The sequence below is a fragment of the Hyaena hyaena genome, unplaced genomic scaffold (assembly GCF_003009895.1).
Source record: "Hyaena hyaena isolate Hyena2069 unplaced genomic scaffold, ASM300989v1 scaffold_166, whole genome shotgun sequence".
In the NCBI taxonomy this organism is placed as follows: domain Eukaryota; kingdom Metazoa; phylum Chordata; class Mammalia; order Carnivora; family Hyaenidae; genus Hyaena; species Hyaena hyaena.
Window position 1 is genome coordinate 2,876,169 of NW_024080799.1, and position 16,222 is coordinate 2,892,390.

Sequence of the window (16,222 nt, forward strand, 5' to 3'; positions counted from 1 at the left end):
AACTAGATGATATTTGTCATATTCCTTCCTCATAGAAAAAACCTCTCCTACAAATAGAGAAATTTGGGGGAATCCAAGAAACAAATCAGCTGATAACCCCAACTTAAGAGGGTACCTGGAATCAACATTTCCTAAAAGAAGAAATTACATTAACTTTCCTAATAAGACTTTATTTTCCTGGATTAGAGGGCATGCTGATTTGTAACAAGAATCATTACATCTATACTGAGTAATGGTGTAAAGGTGGGGGGGAGGGGGCTGGATGTTTATCATCTGCTCTTCAAGGTTTTCCCAAACCTTGAAAGCTTTGCTCCTTCTTCTACTCTATAATATACTGTAGCTTGTGTATAAAAAAAAAAAAAAAAAAACTCCCTCTGAAGAAAATTATCCTAGATAATCCATCTGTGACAAGTACTGCAAAAAGCAGTGATGATAAATATTGTTTGGAGAGGCAAAAATGCTGCATCAACTTTCAGAGGCACTATCATAGACTCATCTCAAATGGAGAACTGCATGTTTGCTCTGAAAATTACTTTCCTTCCATATACCCAACATGCATGAATGTCCTCTACTAAGCTGTAGCCTGAGGAAACTGGGAGTTCAAATGCAGAATTGTAGATCTTAGAAAGGCCCAGTGCCACTTTTCACTTCTCTCCAGTGGATTTCAACAGTTAATTCTCAAACATTTCACAATTCCCACAAAATTTCACATTCAAGGGAAAGATGATCGAGACTTATTGGATTCTGTCCATTGGCAACAATAAAAAAGTATGTCAATACAGCATATTATCTTTAGAAAACCAATCATAATTGCATTTCCCTATCTTCTGCTACAGGTAGAGAGAACTAAATTAGGAGTCCCCATTTGTGGGAAAATGACAAATCCTTGTCGCCAATGACGGCACCAAGTAAAAGGGACTGTCAGCAGTAATTTAAATTTAAAAAGTAGAAAGTTGAACTAGACAATTTAGGTCCTATATTAAATTTTGGAGGCCTGATATTTTTAATTTGAGTAACAATGCTGGTCTGATTTGCTAGAAAATTAGCAACATTCTCTTTCACCTTGAGCTGGGTGGGTAGGCTCCACTACAATGTCTTGATTTCTCCCTAACGCACGTCCAAAGTAATGAGTTGCCTGACTCACAACACATGTAGATACAACATGCTAGTTGGCACAAAGCTGGCAGGGAAGGAAGGCCCTCACCTTCCTAAAAAACCCATAAGAGCATGATTGGCAATCAGATATACATGATGTCAGTAGATTTTAAGACAGATACACACATAAAGTTACACAAATGTTTCTACCTCTCCACCACCCAGTGAAACATGCTGTTCTTTGGAGAAAAAAATACATTCATTTTTTTCAAGTATATTTCAATATACAAAGACACTCTAGCTTTGTTTCACTAAAAAGACAAAATGATTTCACATATGTCCGAGGGGGATTTCATTTCATCTTCCCTTTGGTGTGGATTTCATGAAGTTTTGATTTAAAAAAATTCACTAAATATACATCTACTCTTCTGATCTGAAAGCATGAAATCTTCGTGTCCATTTTATATTTATGTACATAGTCAACAACAACAGAAAAAAAACAGTCTACATATGTACAATGGCTTAGGATTGGCGTACTCTAGTAAGAGCGAGGTCCCCCAGCCAGGACATGGACGCGGTGGCCCCAGACTCCAGCGGCCTGTCAGTTCTTGTGCCCAGCACTGGGCCAGCAGCACACAAGCTCTTCCCTTCCTTGCCGTTCTAAGAGCACGTCCTGCTGAAAGGGCACTTCCTCACTTATGGCTTGTTTCCGGTCTTGGCTTTGTGGTTAGGGTTGCAGTTGAGGTCCCTCAGCAGAGAGTCACAATTGGTGAGGGCGTCAGTGGGCAGCATCTTCCGGATCTGCTCCACTGTCTTTTGATAAGCCATTTTCTCTTGTTCCAGAGTCCGGATTAAAGATTTCATTTTGGTCTCTCTGGTCAAAAGGTTTTCCAGATTGGATTCCAAGGTCTGGATTTTAGCATGGGCTAACTGTTTGGGGGAAAGGAAAAACAATGCAAATTCTTCCAGATCAAAAATCTGAAGACTCTGGTTCATCATCAGAACAGCATCCTGACCTTACAAGTATTAACCAATCATATCATATTTCTTAATGAATAAATTCGTAGGTAAAGCAAATACTTTGAAACCCTTGATGAAAAGGAGATTTTTTTCGGTTGCTCTAAGATTTAACTGTAGTACTGACAAAGTACATCTCATTTCACTGACTACACCAATATTAGTAGTATTAGTACTAATATTGCATTAGTAGATGCAATATTAAATCAGCATCCCATGGTGGTGAGGGCCTCACTGTGTTCCCCTGGAGTGAGTGGGATCTGGCAGAAGGGGAAACAGGAGATTCCTGATGCTGCCTGGACTTGCTCAAAGAGGCTTTCTACCCTCTGACTAGAAATACAGGGTTTCCTAAACACATACTTGGGATCCTATCCACTTCAATGGGTGTCAGGGGTTCCCACATAACTTGGGAACCAAGACATGATGATGATACTTAATTGTCAATGAAAAACTCTGTGGGGCACCTGGATGACTCAGTCGATGAGCATCCAACTTCAGCTCAGGTCATGATCTTGCAGTTCCTGAGTTCAATCCCCACGTTGGGCTCTGTACTGACAGCTCAGAGCCTGGAGCCTTCTTCGGATTCTGTGACTCCCTTTCTCTCTGCCCTTCTCCTGCTTGTGCTCTCTCTCTCTCTCAAAAAAATAAACATCAAAAAAAATTAAAAAATAAAAAAGTCTGTAAGCATTAGTGAAAGTCCTTATAGGGATGTCTGGATGGCTCAGCCATTTAAGCTTCTGACTCTTGATTTTGGCTCAAATCATGATTTCACTGTATGGGCTGGAGACCTGTGTCAGGCTCCAGGCTGACAGTGCAGAGCCTGCTTGGGATTCTGTCTCTCCCTCTCTCCCCCTCTCCCACTTGCACACACATGCACTCTCTCTCAAAGTAAAGTTTTTTGTAAAGTCATTATAAAATATGTCCAAACCCCTTTCCCTAATAAGGAAGTGCTCAATTAATCACCAATGAAGCATAAAGTAATAATATTTTCTTTTTTAAAGTACACAATGTTGGCTCTTTGTTTGAATAGGCATACAATTTTATATAGACTGAGGCTAATTAATGGAAGATGAAGGGAACAAAGTCAGTGTTCCTATTTTGGAGCAATTACTCTAGAGACTCCTTATTTCTTCTTTTTTTTCTTTTTTTTTAATGTTAATTTTGAGAGAGAGAGAGAGAGAGAGAGAGAGAGAGAGAGAGAGAGAACAAGAAGGGGAGGAGCAAGAAGAGAGAGGGAGACAGAGAATCTGAAGCAAGCTCCAGGCTCTGAGCTATGAGCACAGAGCCGAACACAGGGCTCGAACTAATGAACTGGGAGATTAAGACCTGAGCTGAAGTTGGATGCTTAACTAACTGTGCCACCCAGGAGCCCCAAGAGATCCATCATTTCTAAGCCTTTCTCTTCTAGTCATTCTTGTCAGGGGACTCACCATATAGAAACAGAGTTTTAGTGTTCTATAGTTTGGGGACAGGTATCATGTTGGCAAGTGGGGGGAGGGGGGTAAACAGAAACCAAGGAACCATGAAATGCTCAAGCCCCAACTCAGAACACATTTCCCCCACCCCCCAGAAGGTTCTCTTTCTAGCCTCCCCTCCACTGATCACTCTCAAGCCCTACCCCACGGGGCTTGGATATACAGCACATATCATACAAGTTACAGGTGTAGAATATTAGGTTATACTAACTTGCTTAATGCATTTATAAATATACATTTATAAATACATATATAGTATTTTATTCCCAAATAATTATAAAAACTCCTCAATGGCAGGGACTATGTGTTACATGTTTTCATTCAATTCTCTCAAAAATGCTTCCTTTTCTTTCCATTTCAGTGAGTTTTACGCTAGACAATTCCCACTGCAAATCATTTCTGCAAATGATTTCTAGCTGGTCTCCACAACTTCTCTCCCCATTCAAATCTGTCCTCATCAAGGTTTCCAGATTGATCTTTCAAAAGTACAGTTAAAAAACCTGAAAGATTTCCCTCAGCAGGATTAAAACCATGCTCCTCTGCTTGACACTGAAAGATATCTACAGTTCTGCCTCCAGCACACTCACCCCATCTCTCCCAAACTCCAACCTTAAACAGACCCCAAGATGACTCAGCTGCTCTGCCCTGTCTTCCGTATTCCTACCAACTCCCTTTCATTTATCCCACCAATCCCTCATGTCCAGCTCAAGCCCCAAGTCCTCCAGAGCTTTCCAAATTTCCCATATTCAACCCCTCGTCCCCTGAACTCAGCCAAATAATAGGGTATTTAACCCTATTCTGCCTAGAACTGTCACTTAATATTTTGTGAGTGTACAATTTCCCTCCCAAGTGATACTGAAGTTGATATGTGCATCTGTAGCTCCCAGAAACTTGTACACAGTCTGACACACAGACCCTCTGTCAGCAATGGTTTCCTCTATGTCACACCCCGTCACTCCTGGTATATTGTTCTGTGCATGGCGGACGCAGTCAAGTGCTTTTTTGATCAAATCTTTATCTCCTTACCTGCAGCTTTTCTAGGAGGTCCATGTTTTGTCTTTTCAGTTGGTTATTGGCCCTCTCCAGCTTTTCTATGGGTTCACTCTCCTCACAGGCATACGAGGATTCCTGAAGCTCATCCTGCAGCACATGGTATTCCACCTCATAGGCGTGTAACTGTTTAGAAATATCCATCTCAAAAACCTGCCATGAAAAGACAATGGGTTCATCTGCTTAGTATGGATACCAAAATACTGTCTGTCTATGTAGTGTTCTTCCCACAGATTTCCAAGTGCTTACTAATGAAGAATAATATGGCATATCAAAAGGAAGAACAGCAGACATGACTGTCTGTATAAGGACAAACGGATTATTTTTACGAATTATTTTTACACAATTGAAACATTCTCATAATGAGGCCAAGACGACAGTGTAAGTTGATGTTCAAAGGTATTTAGCAACCAAAATATGCCTAATCGTGTAACTCTCCAAAAATGTAGCATACCCAATATAACATTAGTTACTGGGTAATCCTTACATATGTTAGAGATAATCTTTGCTGATCCTTACCTACATTAGAGATAATCTATGCAAAATTGCACAGAGTATTTCTATAATAAAGAAACCAAAAACACTTCTAGTTATTTGTGAATGGGGCAGACAGTTCTTACACTAAATATCTTCATCCATTTGCAAATCCTTGTGGGCCTCTATGGAGTCTCATATTCTCACCACACAGAGAATCTTCTTAATTGCCTTCCCTGAGCGCTGCACAGAGCTGTAGGGTTTAATCAGGGCTGCCTCTGCTCTCCCATATCACCACCAAGCAGCAAGAAGGTTTGCTTAGAAGTCAGTGGACAGGTAATGCCTCCTCAGTCTAAAATTGCAATGGAAGGGGAGGCAGCAGCTGTCAACTAAGCAGTGGTGTCTACACTAACACTGTGGGAAGAAAAGAAACCACAACAAACCTGACTTACTTATCCTACCACAATCAGAGAACCTCAAATCTTAGAATTCAAATGGGCTGTCTAGACAACCTGGTCATCCCTCCCAAACAAGCATCACCTTTTCCCTACCTAGTGGGAAACCATGGAAACAAGGGACTGTTGCACAACCATTAAAAATGATAGCATGGATCTATTTATTGGCATGGAAAAAGAGAGGTTGTAACTTGGCCCATGTCACACAGCTAGTAGGCACAAGAACAAGATGTCAAACTCTCTTTCTCTTGCTCTAAACCCTTTTACTGGCTATCCCAAGTGCCTCTAGGAAAGTGGTAAACTTTATCAATACTCCTGAAGCATTACGGCTTTATCTACAAATCTGAAGCTTGGTCATGCCATCTGAGTAACATGAATCTATAACTACCACTTAACCCAGTCCCTGTGAAGAGCCAGGGACTAGCTAGATACATGGTGTGCTGATTACTCTCCATCTGCTTCCCAGGTCCGTTCTCTGCCCTCATCTATTCTGCCAGACCCAGGAGACAGACCACTGGGGCCTGTATCCCCCTTACACACTGCCTTTCCTGCCGGCTGCTGGTTGGGTATGGCCCAGGAGATCAGCCAGTAGGAAATACAGAAAGAGAACGAGAGGTTGTATTTCTTCCTTGTTCCTTTCTTGCCTGGCTCACCAAAAGCACAAAAAGCTCCAAAAAGTAATCCTGGATGTTCCAGCACCCCCTGGGCCTAGAAACACTATTAAATTCTTCTCCTGACCCCTCAGCACCAGTGTATCAACAGCTTCCCTCTGTCACTAGCTCCTGAGTACCTGGGCAGCCACATTTGGTTCTCTTAACCCTGCCCAAACCTCTGTATAAGTTGGTGGCTTTGTTTGAATCATTAAAGACAGACTGTTTCCTGCAAGGAACCCCAATCGACATGTGAAGTCTCACTTAAGCTTCGCAAAACCTCTCTCATCAGTATTGACCTATTTGAGAGGTAAGAATACTAGGGTTCAGAAAATGAAGGAGAAGTGTACAAGCCCACCAACTAATAAAAGAGCTAGAAGCCGACATACAACCTTATTAATTCCAAAGACTAGGCTCTTGCCACATGTACTCCTTATATATTCTAGGATTTTTTTTTTTTTTTTTTTTTTTTTTTGAGGAAGAAAGGGGGCGAGAGGCCAAGGGAGAGGGAGAGAAAGGATCCCAAGCAGGTCCCATACCCAGTGTGAAGCCCTCCATGGGGTTGGATCTCATGACTGTAAGATCATGACCTGAGCAAAAATCAAGAGTAGGATGCTCAACTGACTGAGCCACCCAGGCACCCCATGTACTCCTTATATATTTTCAAACAGAATTAATATCACAAAAGTAAGTGACTCTCATTTTTATTTTACTTGTTTGTTTGTTCATTTGTTTGTTTAGTCTTCCTAACTCTGTCAACTCTGTCTTCAGTCTCACCATTGGTCTAAATTGATATTCACCAAACACTTCTTACGTATAACAGTGAACTACTACTCCTGTGTGTAGCCACACAGACGATTTCACAAAGTATAAATTTCACAATCTCACTTCCAAATAAAATACATCTGATCAAATAAAAAAAACTATCAAGCAAATCTAAGTCTTTATACTAAAGCATTTAATATATATTTGGTATAGAAACTCCTGAATGATCTTATATCTTGCTTTTATCATTTTAATCATACCTGGGTAATAATTTTTTCCATTTCAGATGTATTCATATCAGGTAACATGGTTTTAAGAAACTCGACAATACTTTCGAAGTTCTCACATTCCATTATAAGTGTCTCCTGGCTGCTCAGCAGACTGAGCGCAACCTTAAATATAACTTCAGTTCCCTGAAGAAAAATAATATCTAAAAAAAAGAGACAATTTTCATGATCAAAATTATGCATCCACTATCGTAAAAGGTACACTCTTTGTGTTAATGGCTTTATGTGTTTCTTGTGGTTGTTTTTTATTAATGCAGTGGAATCATGGAATATTCTGTAAGAGAATAAAGTCAAAATCAGCTCTATTTTTAAAAACTAACGTGACTAAGACCAATAAACAGATGTGTAAGTATTCTTACTTCTTTAGGAATGTCAGATTAAGGCCAGAGTAAAAAGAAAAAGATTAATTATTTATCTGTTTGTCTATGTATTTATAATTTTTATTATTGATTGATTGATTTTTAAATGTTTATTTTTGAGAGAGAGAGAGAGAGACAGCGTGAGCAAGGGCAGGTCAGAGAGAGAGGGAGACACAGAATCTGAAGCAGGCTCCAGAGTAAAAAGAAAAAGATTAATTATTTATCTGTTTGTCTATGTATTTATAATTTTTATTATTGATTGATTGATTGATTTTTAAATATTTATTTTTGAGAGAGAGAGAGAGAGAGACAGCGTGAGCAGGGGCAGGTCAGAGAGAGAGGGAGACACAGAATCTGAAGCAGGCTCCAGGCTCTGAGCTGTCAGCACAGAACCCAACGCAGGACTTGAACCCACAAACTGTGAGATCACGACCTGAGCTGAAGTCAGATGCTTAACCAACTGAGCCACCCAGGGACCCCTACGTATTTATAATTTTTAGTGGCAAATGTAATGGAGACTAGGTAAACCTAAAGATACTTATTCAACTGATAGTTCCATTTTTCTTCCCAAGAGTAATACAAAAACAAATCAGCATAACCAATTAGTACTATTTAAACTCTCATTACCATAATAAAAAAGTAAATGAACCACTCATATACAATTAAACCTATATCAAGGCAGGAAATTAAAAACTTTAGAAGAAAAAAATCAAAAGTAATATATAACCTAAATCAGAAGTGAAAGAGGAAAAAAAATGAAAACCTACCCTAACTCTGAACTCTGGTTCCTAACAAATACAAACAGGTAATAGTTTTGAAAGTGCCAAATATTTCTATATGAAAGTTTCAATCTTTGCCACTCTGGAATCAGTAATATGTAATAAGCAAAGAAGTCCTTCAAAAACAGAGAAGTGTGACTTCTGCTCATGCGTCTTTCCCTTCCTGACTATCTCCATTCTTTACTAAATTCAAAGAAAAAGACAGAGCAGCTAGTGCTGAGCCGATGGCATCAGTCATGTTCTCAATGCAAAAAATAGACCTGGGAGATTTGTTTCTTGAACTCTGATATCACATTCCCAAGGGTAAGTCAAAGAGAGATGCTTTCAAACATTGTTTTATCATTCTGATTTGGTAAATTATCCTGAGAAGAAAAAAAATATATAGATCCTAAGAAAAATACATATATAATGAATTAAAGGATTTTAAAAGACCCAAAAATAGGAACCCAAATCCCACCCAAAAACTTAACTGGAGAGAAGCAATCAGGTATTTCAATAAAGAAGAGAAATTTGGGGGCGCCTGGGTGGCTTAGTAGGTTAAGCGTCCGACTTTCGCTTAGGTCATGATCTCGCGGTTTGTTGGTTTGAGCCCCGCGTCGGGCTCTGTGCTGACTGCCAGCTCAGAGCCTGGAGCCTGTTTCAGAGTCTGTGTCTCCCTCTCTCTCTGACCCTCCCCGCTCATGCTGTCTCTCTCTCTCTCTCACCTAGAAATAAATAAAAATATTTAAAAAAAAAAAAAAAAAGAGAAATTTGGTAAATATTTGATTCTGCACATCTTGATTCTGATTTTTTTGACAAAAAGCTCCAATTTAGCAAAGGCACGATTACAAATATCACTATGGATATGAGATAAGCAGAATGTAAAAACTGTTGGAGCCCTCTCTGGGGTCACAGAGGTCCTAAAAATCATTAAGAACAAGTCTCTAGTAAAAAGTTTTTTTTTTTTTTTTAATTTTTTTGCTTTTCAAATAATGGCCTTCAATAAACCTAACTAAAGACTTTTTAATAGATTTAAGGGCACCCAATGGGTGCATAAACCATGTCATACTCTCTTTATTCTTGGTGTCTAACACTGTGATAAAGCAGAAGGAACCCAGTAACTAGCCCCAGGGCTTACTGGCCGTGCTTAGTACTGTTACCCTGAGCAGCCAGTCTTAGAGACTGATGCCAGCACTGCACTGGCATGGAAGGAGAGTCACTTAAGCAATGAAACAGGATTTCAGTTTCCCTATTAAAAAGTCAGGATTTTAAAAAAGGTCATTAGAAATCACATTGATATAGTTACTTTCATTGACTCAACCAGAGAACATGTTTCTCTGTTTTGAATTAGTGTTGAAGGAGACAATGGGGAAATAAAAATAAAAATAAAAACTGAGCTAAGAAGAATGTATATAAAAATCTGGAAAACTATACATAGTAAGTCCTTAGTTTGGATTTAAGGAAAAAAAGTGTCTTCTGATTCAGGGGTAATGAAAATAAGAGCTCAATCACAGCTTACTCAAATACAGGACCCGATTCTTCTTCCCTTTTAATTTCAATTTCATTTAAGACCAATATGATTTCAAATTACTCTCAGAAAAGAGCCAGGCAAATTTATTAAATTCCATTAGCAATATTAACACACGATAAAACAATCAGGGCACCACCTGGGGAGAAGGATATTCCTTGGAATAAATAACACTGGTCCAACTGATCATAAGCATCTCTTACCAAAAACTCTGGCTACAAATCCTAGTGGAAATTGAGAGGCAAACAATGTGAGAAACCAGGGGGCAGCATAAAGACTGGGGCTGATTTCATTTTCTTCAAGATGATTGTAGAGATCTCTGTGATAGTCATGAAGGAGCCTGGACAGCTGGTACATCTGAATCTAAAGGTAATGTGGAAAAGAAAAATAAAATATTATACACTCATCTGTACATAAAATACACTAACTTTAATTTTATTACTTCAATATTTAATAGGAAATTCACACATTCAATACATGAAAGTAGTAGTATTTTATTTTTATTATGTTAAAGTTGATATTAAAGTCCAAGTTCTCTTAATTGAGGTCATAACGCAAGTCACTGAGAGTCCATCTGAGATGACTCAGCAGGTTTCTATACCACATGTTTTTTAGTATCACATATGTAAGGGGAAATGGTTGTTTTTCCTCCTGAAGGAAGGCACTGCTTTTGGAATTTAAACAGAACTGTCCTGGCTTAGGACTCTCATGGAAGGTCCATTTTAATTTCAGACCAGTTCCAGAAAAGCCTCCATTCTAAAAAATCTACATTTAGTTCAGACGCAAAGCATATCTCTATCTGCTGGGCCCAGCGTCTGATTTAGGATGGAGCTCTGGCTTCAACCCTGCCAGGCAGCCAGTGCTGCCAGGACACTGCCTGGCTTCGAATTTTAGGGAGGAAGAAGCTTGGGGTAGGATTTCCAATGTCCAAAGTATTCCAGCATTGTATTTCTTGTGAAAAGAGGGATTAAAGCAGAAAGTACAGTCTGACTCTCTCTGGTATTAAAGAAGAAATTATTCCATTAGGTTACTGCTGTATTGTTGGTATTTTAAAAAACATTTTAGGGGCGTCTGGGTGGCTTAGTCGGTTAAGCGTCCGACTTTCGCTTAGGTCATGATCTCGCGGTTCGTGGGTTCGAGCCCCGCGTCAGGCTCTGTGCTGACTGCCAGCTCAGAGCCTGGAGCCTGTTTCAGTCTGTGACTCCCCCTCTCTCTCTGACCCTCCCCTGCTCATGCTGTCTCTCTCTCTCTCTCTCCTAGAAATAAATAAAAATATTAAAAAAAAAAAACATTTTAAAGGCAGAGTTATAGCTTTAAACTCATATGTCTATGGTAGCTAAAGGTAAGGCAGTAGCAAATAATCAACAAATTTGTGAACTGTGCTTTAATTTAAAATTTTATCCACACGGTAACATAACTTGATCAGTTATATCTGTTTGACATTTTAGTGTGAAAGTGTATGATATTTTATTAAGTCTAGCACTTCTTTCGCTAGAAGAAATCATCAAAACATTACCCTTAAGTAGTTAGCTTTGTAAAAATGCATTAAAATAACCAATTATATTGTGAACTCAACTGCAGTTTCCAGAGTACAAAACTAAAAATCAAAGTACTATATATAAATACGGCAAATTATTTGTTTGATCTTTATCTATTAAACACGTATCTGTGGAAACTAAGGTTCCACACAAACGAAAAGGAAAGAAAGAGCAACAGGAAGTCATAGCTAGGAAACACAGAGCTTAGCTGCAGTCAAACATAAAGGTTTACAAGAATGCGATTATTATCTCAGTCATGTGGAAAAAATCATAGATTTCCCTTAGGCCATTTATAATTTAGAAACTAGACATCCTGTACTCCATCAATAGAAGAATTAGTATTTTGGCAGCACAAAAATCATAGAAGTCTAATTAGCAGGCTAAAGAGAAAGCATATTGTCAAAAGCATCCTGTTCTTGTTCTGTTAGGATGGTGACACAGAAGCAATACTTCAATGTTATTTTTTTAAGAACATTTTTCTTTTCTGCATTCTAAACTAGGGGATTAGAACATTTCTTCCATCAAGGTATATTTACATTAAATTTCTTCTGACAAAGGCAAATAAAAACAGAATTCAATCTTCCTTCAAAGGAAACTTTAATAACAAAATGCCATCTGCTAAGAATAAGTAATTCTTCAGTTTCTGCTTTACAGCTAACATGGCAAGTCTTCCAATGGAAGATGTGGAGCCGGAGGAGGGAGATGTGGAGAGAGCTGAGAAGGGAAGAGAAGATGGGGAGAGGGGAGAGCAAAGACTTCAGATAAAAGACACAATGTTTTTACACTCCACACAGAAAACTGCAGCCACAGAACATAGAAGACAAAGTTTTACAGATAAGGGGACTCAGGCCAAGAACCTGCAGTGTCCATGCTCACACCGTGCAGGTAACCAGAAATCTTATCAAGTGATCCATGCCCACAGCTGTTTCCACCTCTGAAAGTCACATTGATTGGATACAAAAACACTTCCTGCTCCTGAAGGTGGAGAAGTGTCGTACCTCACTTATAGTAAAGCTAAAAGATCTATTCTCCTAGAATAAGGTCCCAAATCTTGCAGCCTCTACACATGCTGCTGAAGATTAAAACATCTTCACTGTCATCATTATGGACAGAAAATATTTGCTGGCAATTACAAGTCATATAAATGAGCCCGACGCCAAGCCTATTCCCATGACCCTGGAATCATGACCTGAGTGGAAATCAGGTGTCAGAATCTCAACTGGCTGAGCCACCCAAGCACCCCTTGCATCTACTTTTCCATTTAGGGACCTAAATCAAACACTACTCACAGGTACTTTCCATTCTTTAATTTTTTAAATATTAACTATGAAAACCTATTTCTGCAAATCAGAGCTACTTAATTTGTTACAAGGGCACCAATGCTTCCTATCCAATATGAGGTACAGATAAACTTCAGAAGTATAAAATAAAACCTTCCATTGTCATTATTTGACTTGTGGAATGTTAATAGACCTATGAACAGTCATCAATTAGGAATCAAGTGACTATGTTTATGCATCCTGGGAAAGGCCCTTTATATGATCTCATACCTTAAAACCCAATGTTAAGAGGGAAGCCCTATCTCCAGGAAAAATTTCATCTTAAAGGAGTAAAGAAGGGGAGCCTGGGTGGCTCAGTTGGTTAAGCGTCTGAATTCGACTCAGGTCATGATCTCACGGCTTATGGGTTTGAGTTCTGTGTCAGGGCTCAGAGCCTGGACCTTACTTCAGATTCTCTGTCTCCCTCTCTCTGCTCCTCCCATGCCCATGCTCTGTCTCTCTCTCTCCCGAAAATGAATAAGCGTTAAAAAGAATTTTTTTTAAGTAAAGAAAAATGAACTGCTCTCTCTCTCCATTGATCCTCTCAAGAAAATACCATTTACTGTAACATTCACAAGGTGAAAACCCAGTCCTTTTCTGCCTGTAGAATGGTATCTAAAATATTAAATGTAAAAACTGATCCGTGGGAACCAGGGAAAAGAGTACATCTGAAAATCATTTTTTAAATATTTCACTTCTTATCTACACCATGATATTATGACTAACAGGATCTTGCCTACCTCATTTCAAAAGAGGAAAAGTCTGACATTCCTCTCTTTAAAGTCTTCTTTCATATTTTTACTACGAAAAGCTTTAAATTGAAAGGTAGTGGTGGCTGGTAATATCATAGCTACAGATAAAATTTAAACTGCTTGCTAGGATCCAATACACTAAGGAAAGGGGAATTTTAACTAGAAAGGAGAAATGTGTAGACAGGGAGTCTGAGATAGGTTGAAGACCGCAGTGGGAGCGAGCACCCCACTTAAAATGACTAAAACATTTTAGAATTGCTTCTCCAGTGCCTGCTAAGAAAAGTAGACTGAAAATTACCACTGACTTTGGACACGTTTTACTGTAGAAAGACCTATCTGACATAAGGATAAAGGAGGGAAGCCATGGTAAGTTCAAGAAGAACCATGACACAGATTACGTGTCGCTGATGCACTCACAGTAAGAGAATAAGGACATTATATTTTTAGATTAAAAAAAAAGATCTATTTCTATAAAACTGACAGGCTGAGGAAAAGTGAACATAGAAGACTTGGTTCTTTCTCTATTTCCACCTTCAGACCTAGGGGGAGATACTTGAGTACCCACTACCTTTCTAGAATTGCTCATTTATTCACTTCAGGAACTTTGTGCAGAAAAGAGTTTTTCTGCATATGGATGCCATACTCTTACAGGTTTAACAAAAGCACAAATCCCACACACTAAAATGGTGAACTCAAAAGATACCTGTACATTTATACAAATTCCAAGATAATGGGTCCAAATTTCTTTCAATCTTTTTAAAAATATTTTTAAAGTTCATTTATTTTTGAGAAAGAGAGAGAGAGAGAAAATGAGGGAGGGGCAGAGAGAGAGGGAGATACAGAATCCAAAGATGGCTCCAGGCTCTGATCTGTCAGCACAGAGCCCAACCTGAGGCTCAAACCCACGAATCGCAAGATCATGACCTGAGCTGAAGTCGGGCACTTAACAGACTGAACCACCCAGGCGCCCCCAAATTTCTTTACATCTTAAGTGTAATGCAGAAGAGGGCTCATGCTATGATTCTAATAACAACGTCCCATGTGCCTCACCTGCAGCGACATCATGTCCGGCCTGTACTGCTTGCGGAAGCCCTGGTCATACATGAGGAATTTCAGCATCTCAAAGGCTTGTTCTTCACTCATGTGCAGAAGCAGGACTCCAGCCACAAAGCTGATCCCCTGACAGTAACCCACTTCTTTGTCCAGCAATGAGTAGGCTTTCAAGAGGTTAAAGAGTGAGAGCTGCCCTGCCCCAAGCTGTGCTGAAAAATAAGGGTGAGTAGGAAATGTCCTTCCTGCAGAGGGAGAGAAAAGAAATATTTTTGAGACATCCTGAGCTTTGGAGATAAAAGTGAAATTGCAATGGAGTGATTTCCAGGAAATAAGTGTTCTTTTCTGAACCAGTGAGAGCTATGTGGAATACCCATCTAACTAAAACTCTCTCCAGCAAGTCCTAAGTCCTACCTGCCAGACCACCACCCCATCTCTATGCATACAAAAGGGAAGCAAACATTTGATGCTAAACAGCACGTCTTTCTAGAAAACAGCAACAACAAAATTCACAAACAAATCACGGACATGTCCAGGAGAGATCCCAGGAAACAGAATATAAAATCTATTCGGGCTATAAATCAAGGCAAATTCCAAGTTCACATAAAAACACCCCTCTGACTAAAATCAGAATTCTAGGAAAGTTGTCATATTATTTAAAAGGAGATCTTAGTAGTCCCTATACAGAATTAGTCCTGCTTTTCCTGTAATACGACACAGGAGGGGCTTTTTAAGGTCATTTTGTTTTACGTTCAATCTATCGTTCAGGAAATACTTCTTTTTTTCAAACATCCTTTGCTCTCTCTTTCTTAAACCACCTCCAAGAGCCATGCAGACCTCTTTTCTTTTTTCAAAATATCCAAAAAGGGCATGTAAAGCAAAAGGTCAAGCTGATTTCAAGTAAATTCCCCTCCAACATTCACTTCTGAGGATAAAATTACCATAGAGACACCCTGCAAGCAGACAAAATCAGTTCTGGATCACTGAAAAGCTGGTACTAAACACTGAAACGCACCATCTTCATCCACCAAGGCTGTGGACACTGGCATGGGACTTCTCTTAGGCCACAAAAATGAAGGGGAGATCAGTATCCTTGCAAAATGACTACTTATAATTTGTAAGAATGCCAGATTTTTTAATGTTTTCCATTATATATGCTTCAGAGTGTTCTTGTTTCCCCCCTCCCCCCAGGAACTGATAAGATTAACTCTGCAGAGCAAGGGCAAGATATGAGAAAATAACAAGAACACACTGAGGAAACACAGAAGGCTACAAGTAGAGATAAATAAACAATTTTTAAAATATCATTTTACTTTACTTAAAATTTTTGTATTATATTTTGAAAACTATAAATGTACTATCTATCCAAGACATTAATTCTAGCTTCATTTGTTTTCTGAACAGCCTTCCCTTATAATCTAATCTCATCATCTCCTTTTCTTTATTAGGACATCTTCATTAGCCCTAAACAAACCATCCGCATTTCTAGTCTGGTCATCAATTCTAGTCACACAACCACAGATCTGTGGGGATCCACAGGGATTGCCAAGTTCAAGGTCCTTATTATTTAAATGAGAGGACTGAGACTCAGAAGCAAAATAATTTGCCTAAAACCACAGTTCAGTGGTAGAATCAGACAAGAACTCAAGT

At 39.1% G+C, this 16,222-nt stretch overlaps 1 protein-coding gene across 1 annotated transcript in view; it reads right to left on the reverse strand.

Moving 5' to 3' along the window:
• Window positions 1–350: 350 nt before the first annotated feature.
• Window positions 351–16,222, reverse strand: part of TBC1D4 (TBC1 domain family member 4) — a 68,471-nt gene continuing 52,599 nt past the window's right edge. The window contains exons 14-18 of the mRNA XM_039240082.1: window positions 14,573–14,817; window positions 10,117–10,276; window positions 7,242–7,411; window positions 4,614–4,790; window positions 351–2,025 (exon numbers count right to left, since the gene is read on the reverse strand). Of these exons, the coding sequence (XP_039096013.1) occupies window positions 1,792–2,025; window positions 4,614–4,790; window positions 7,242–7,411; window positions 10,117–10,276; window positions 14,573–14,817 (986 nt within the window). The 3' untranslated portion in view covers window positions 351–1,791. The remainder of the gene's footprint in view (window positions 2,026–4,613; window positions 4,791–7,241; window positions 7,412–10,116; window positions 10,277–14,572; window positions 14,818–16,222) is intronic.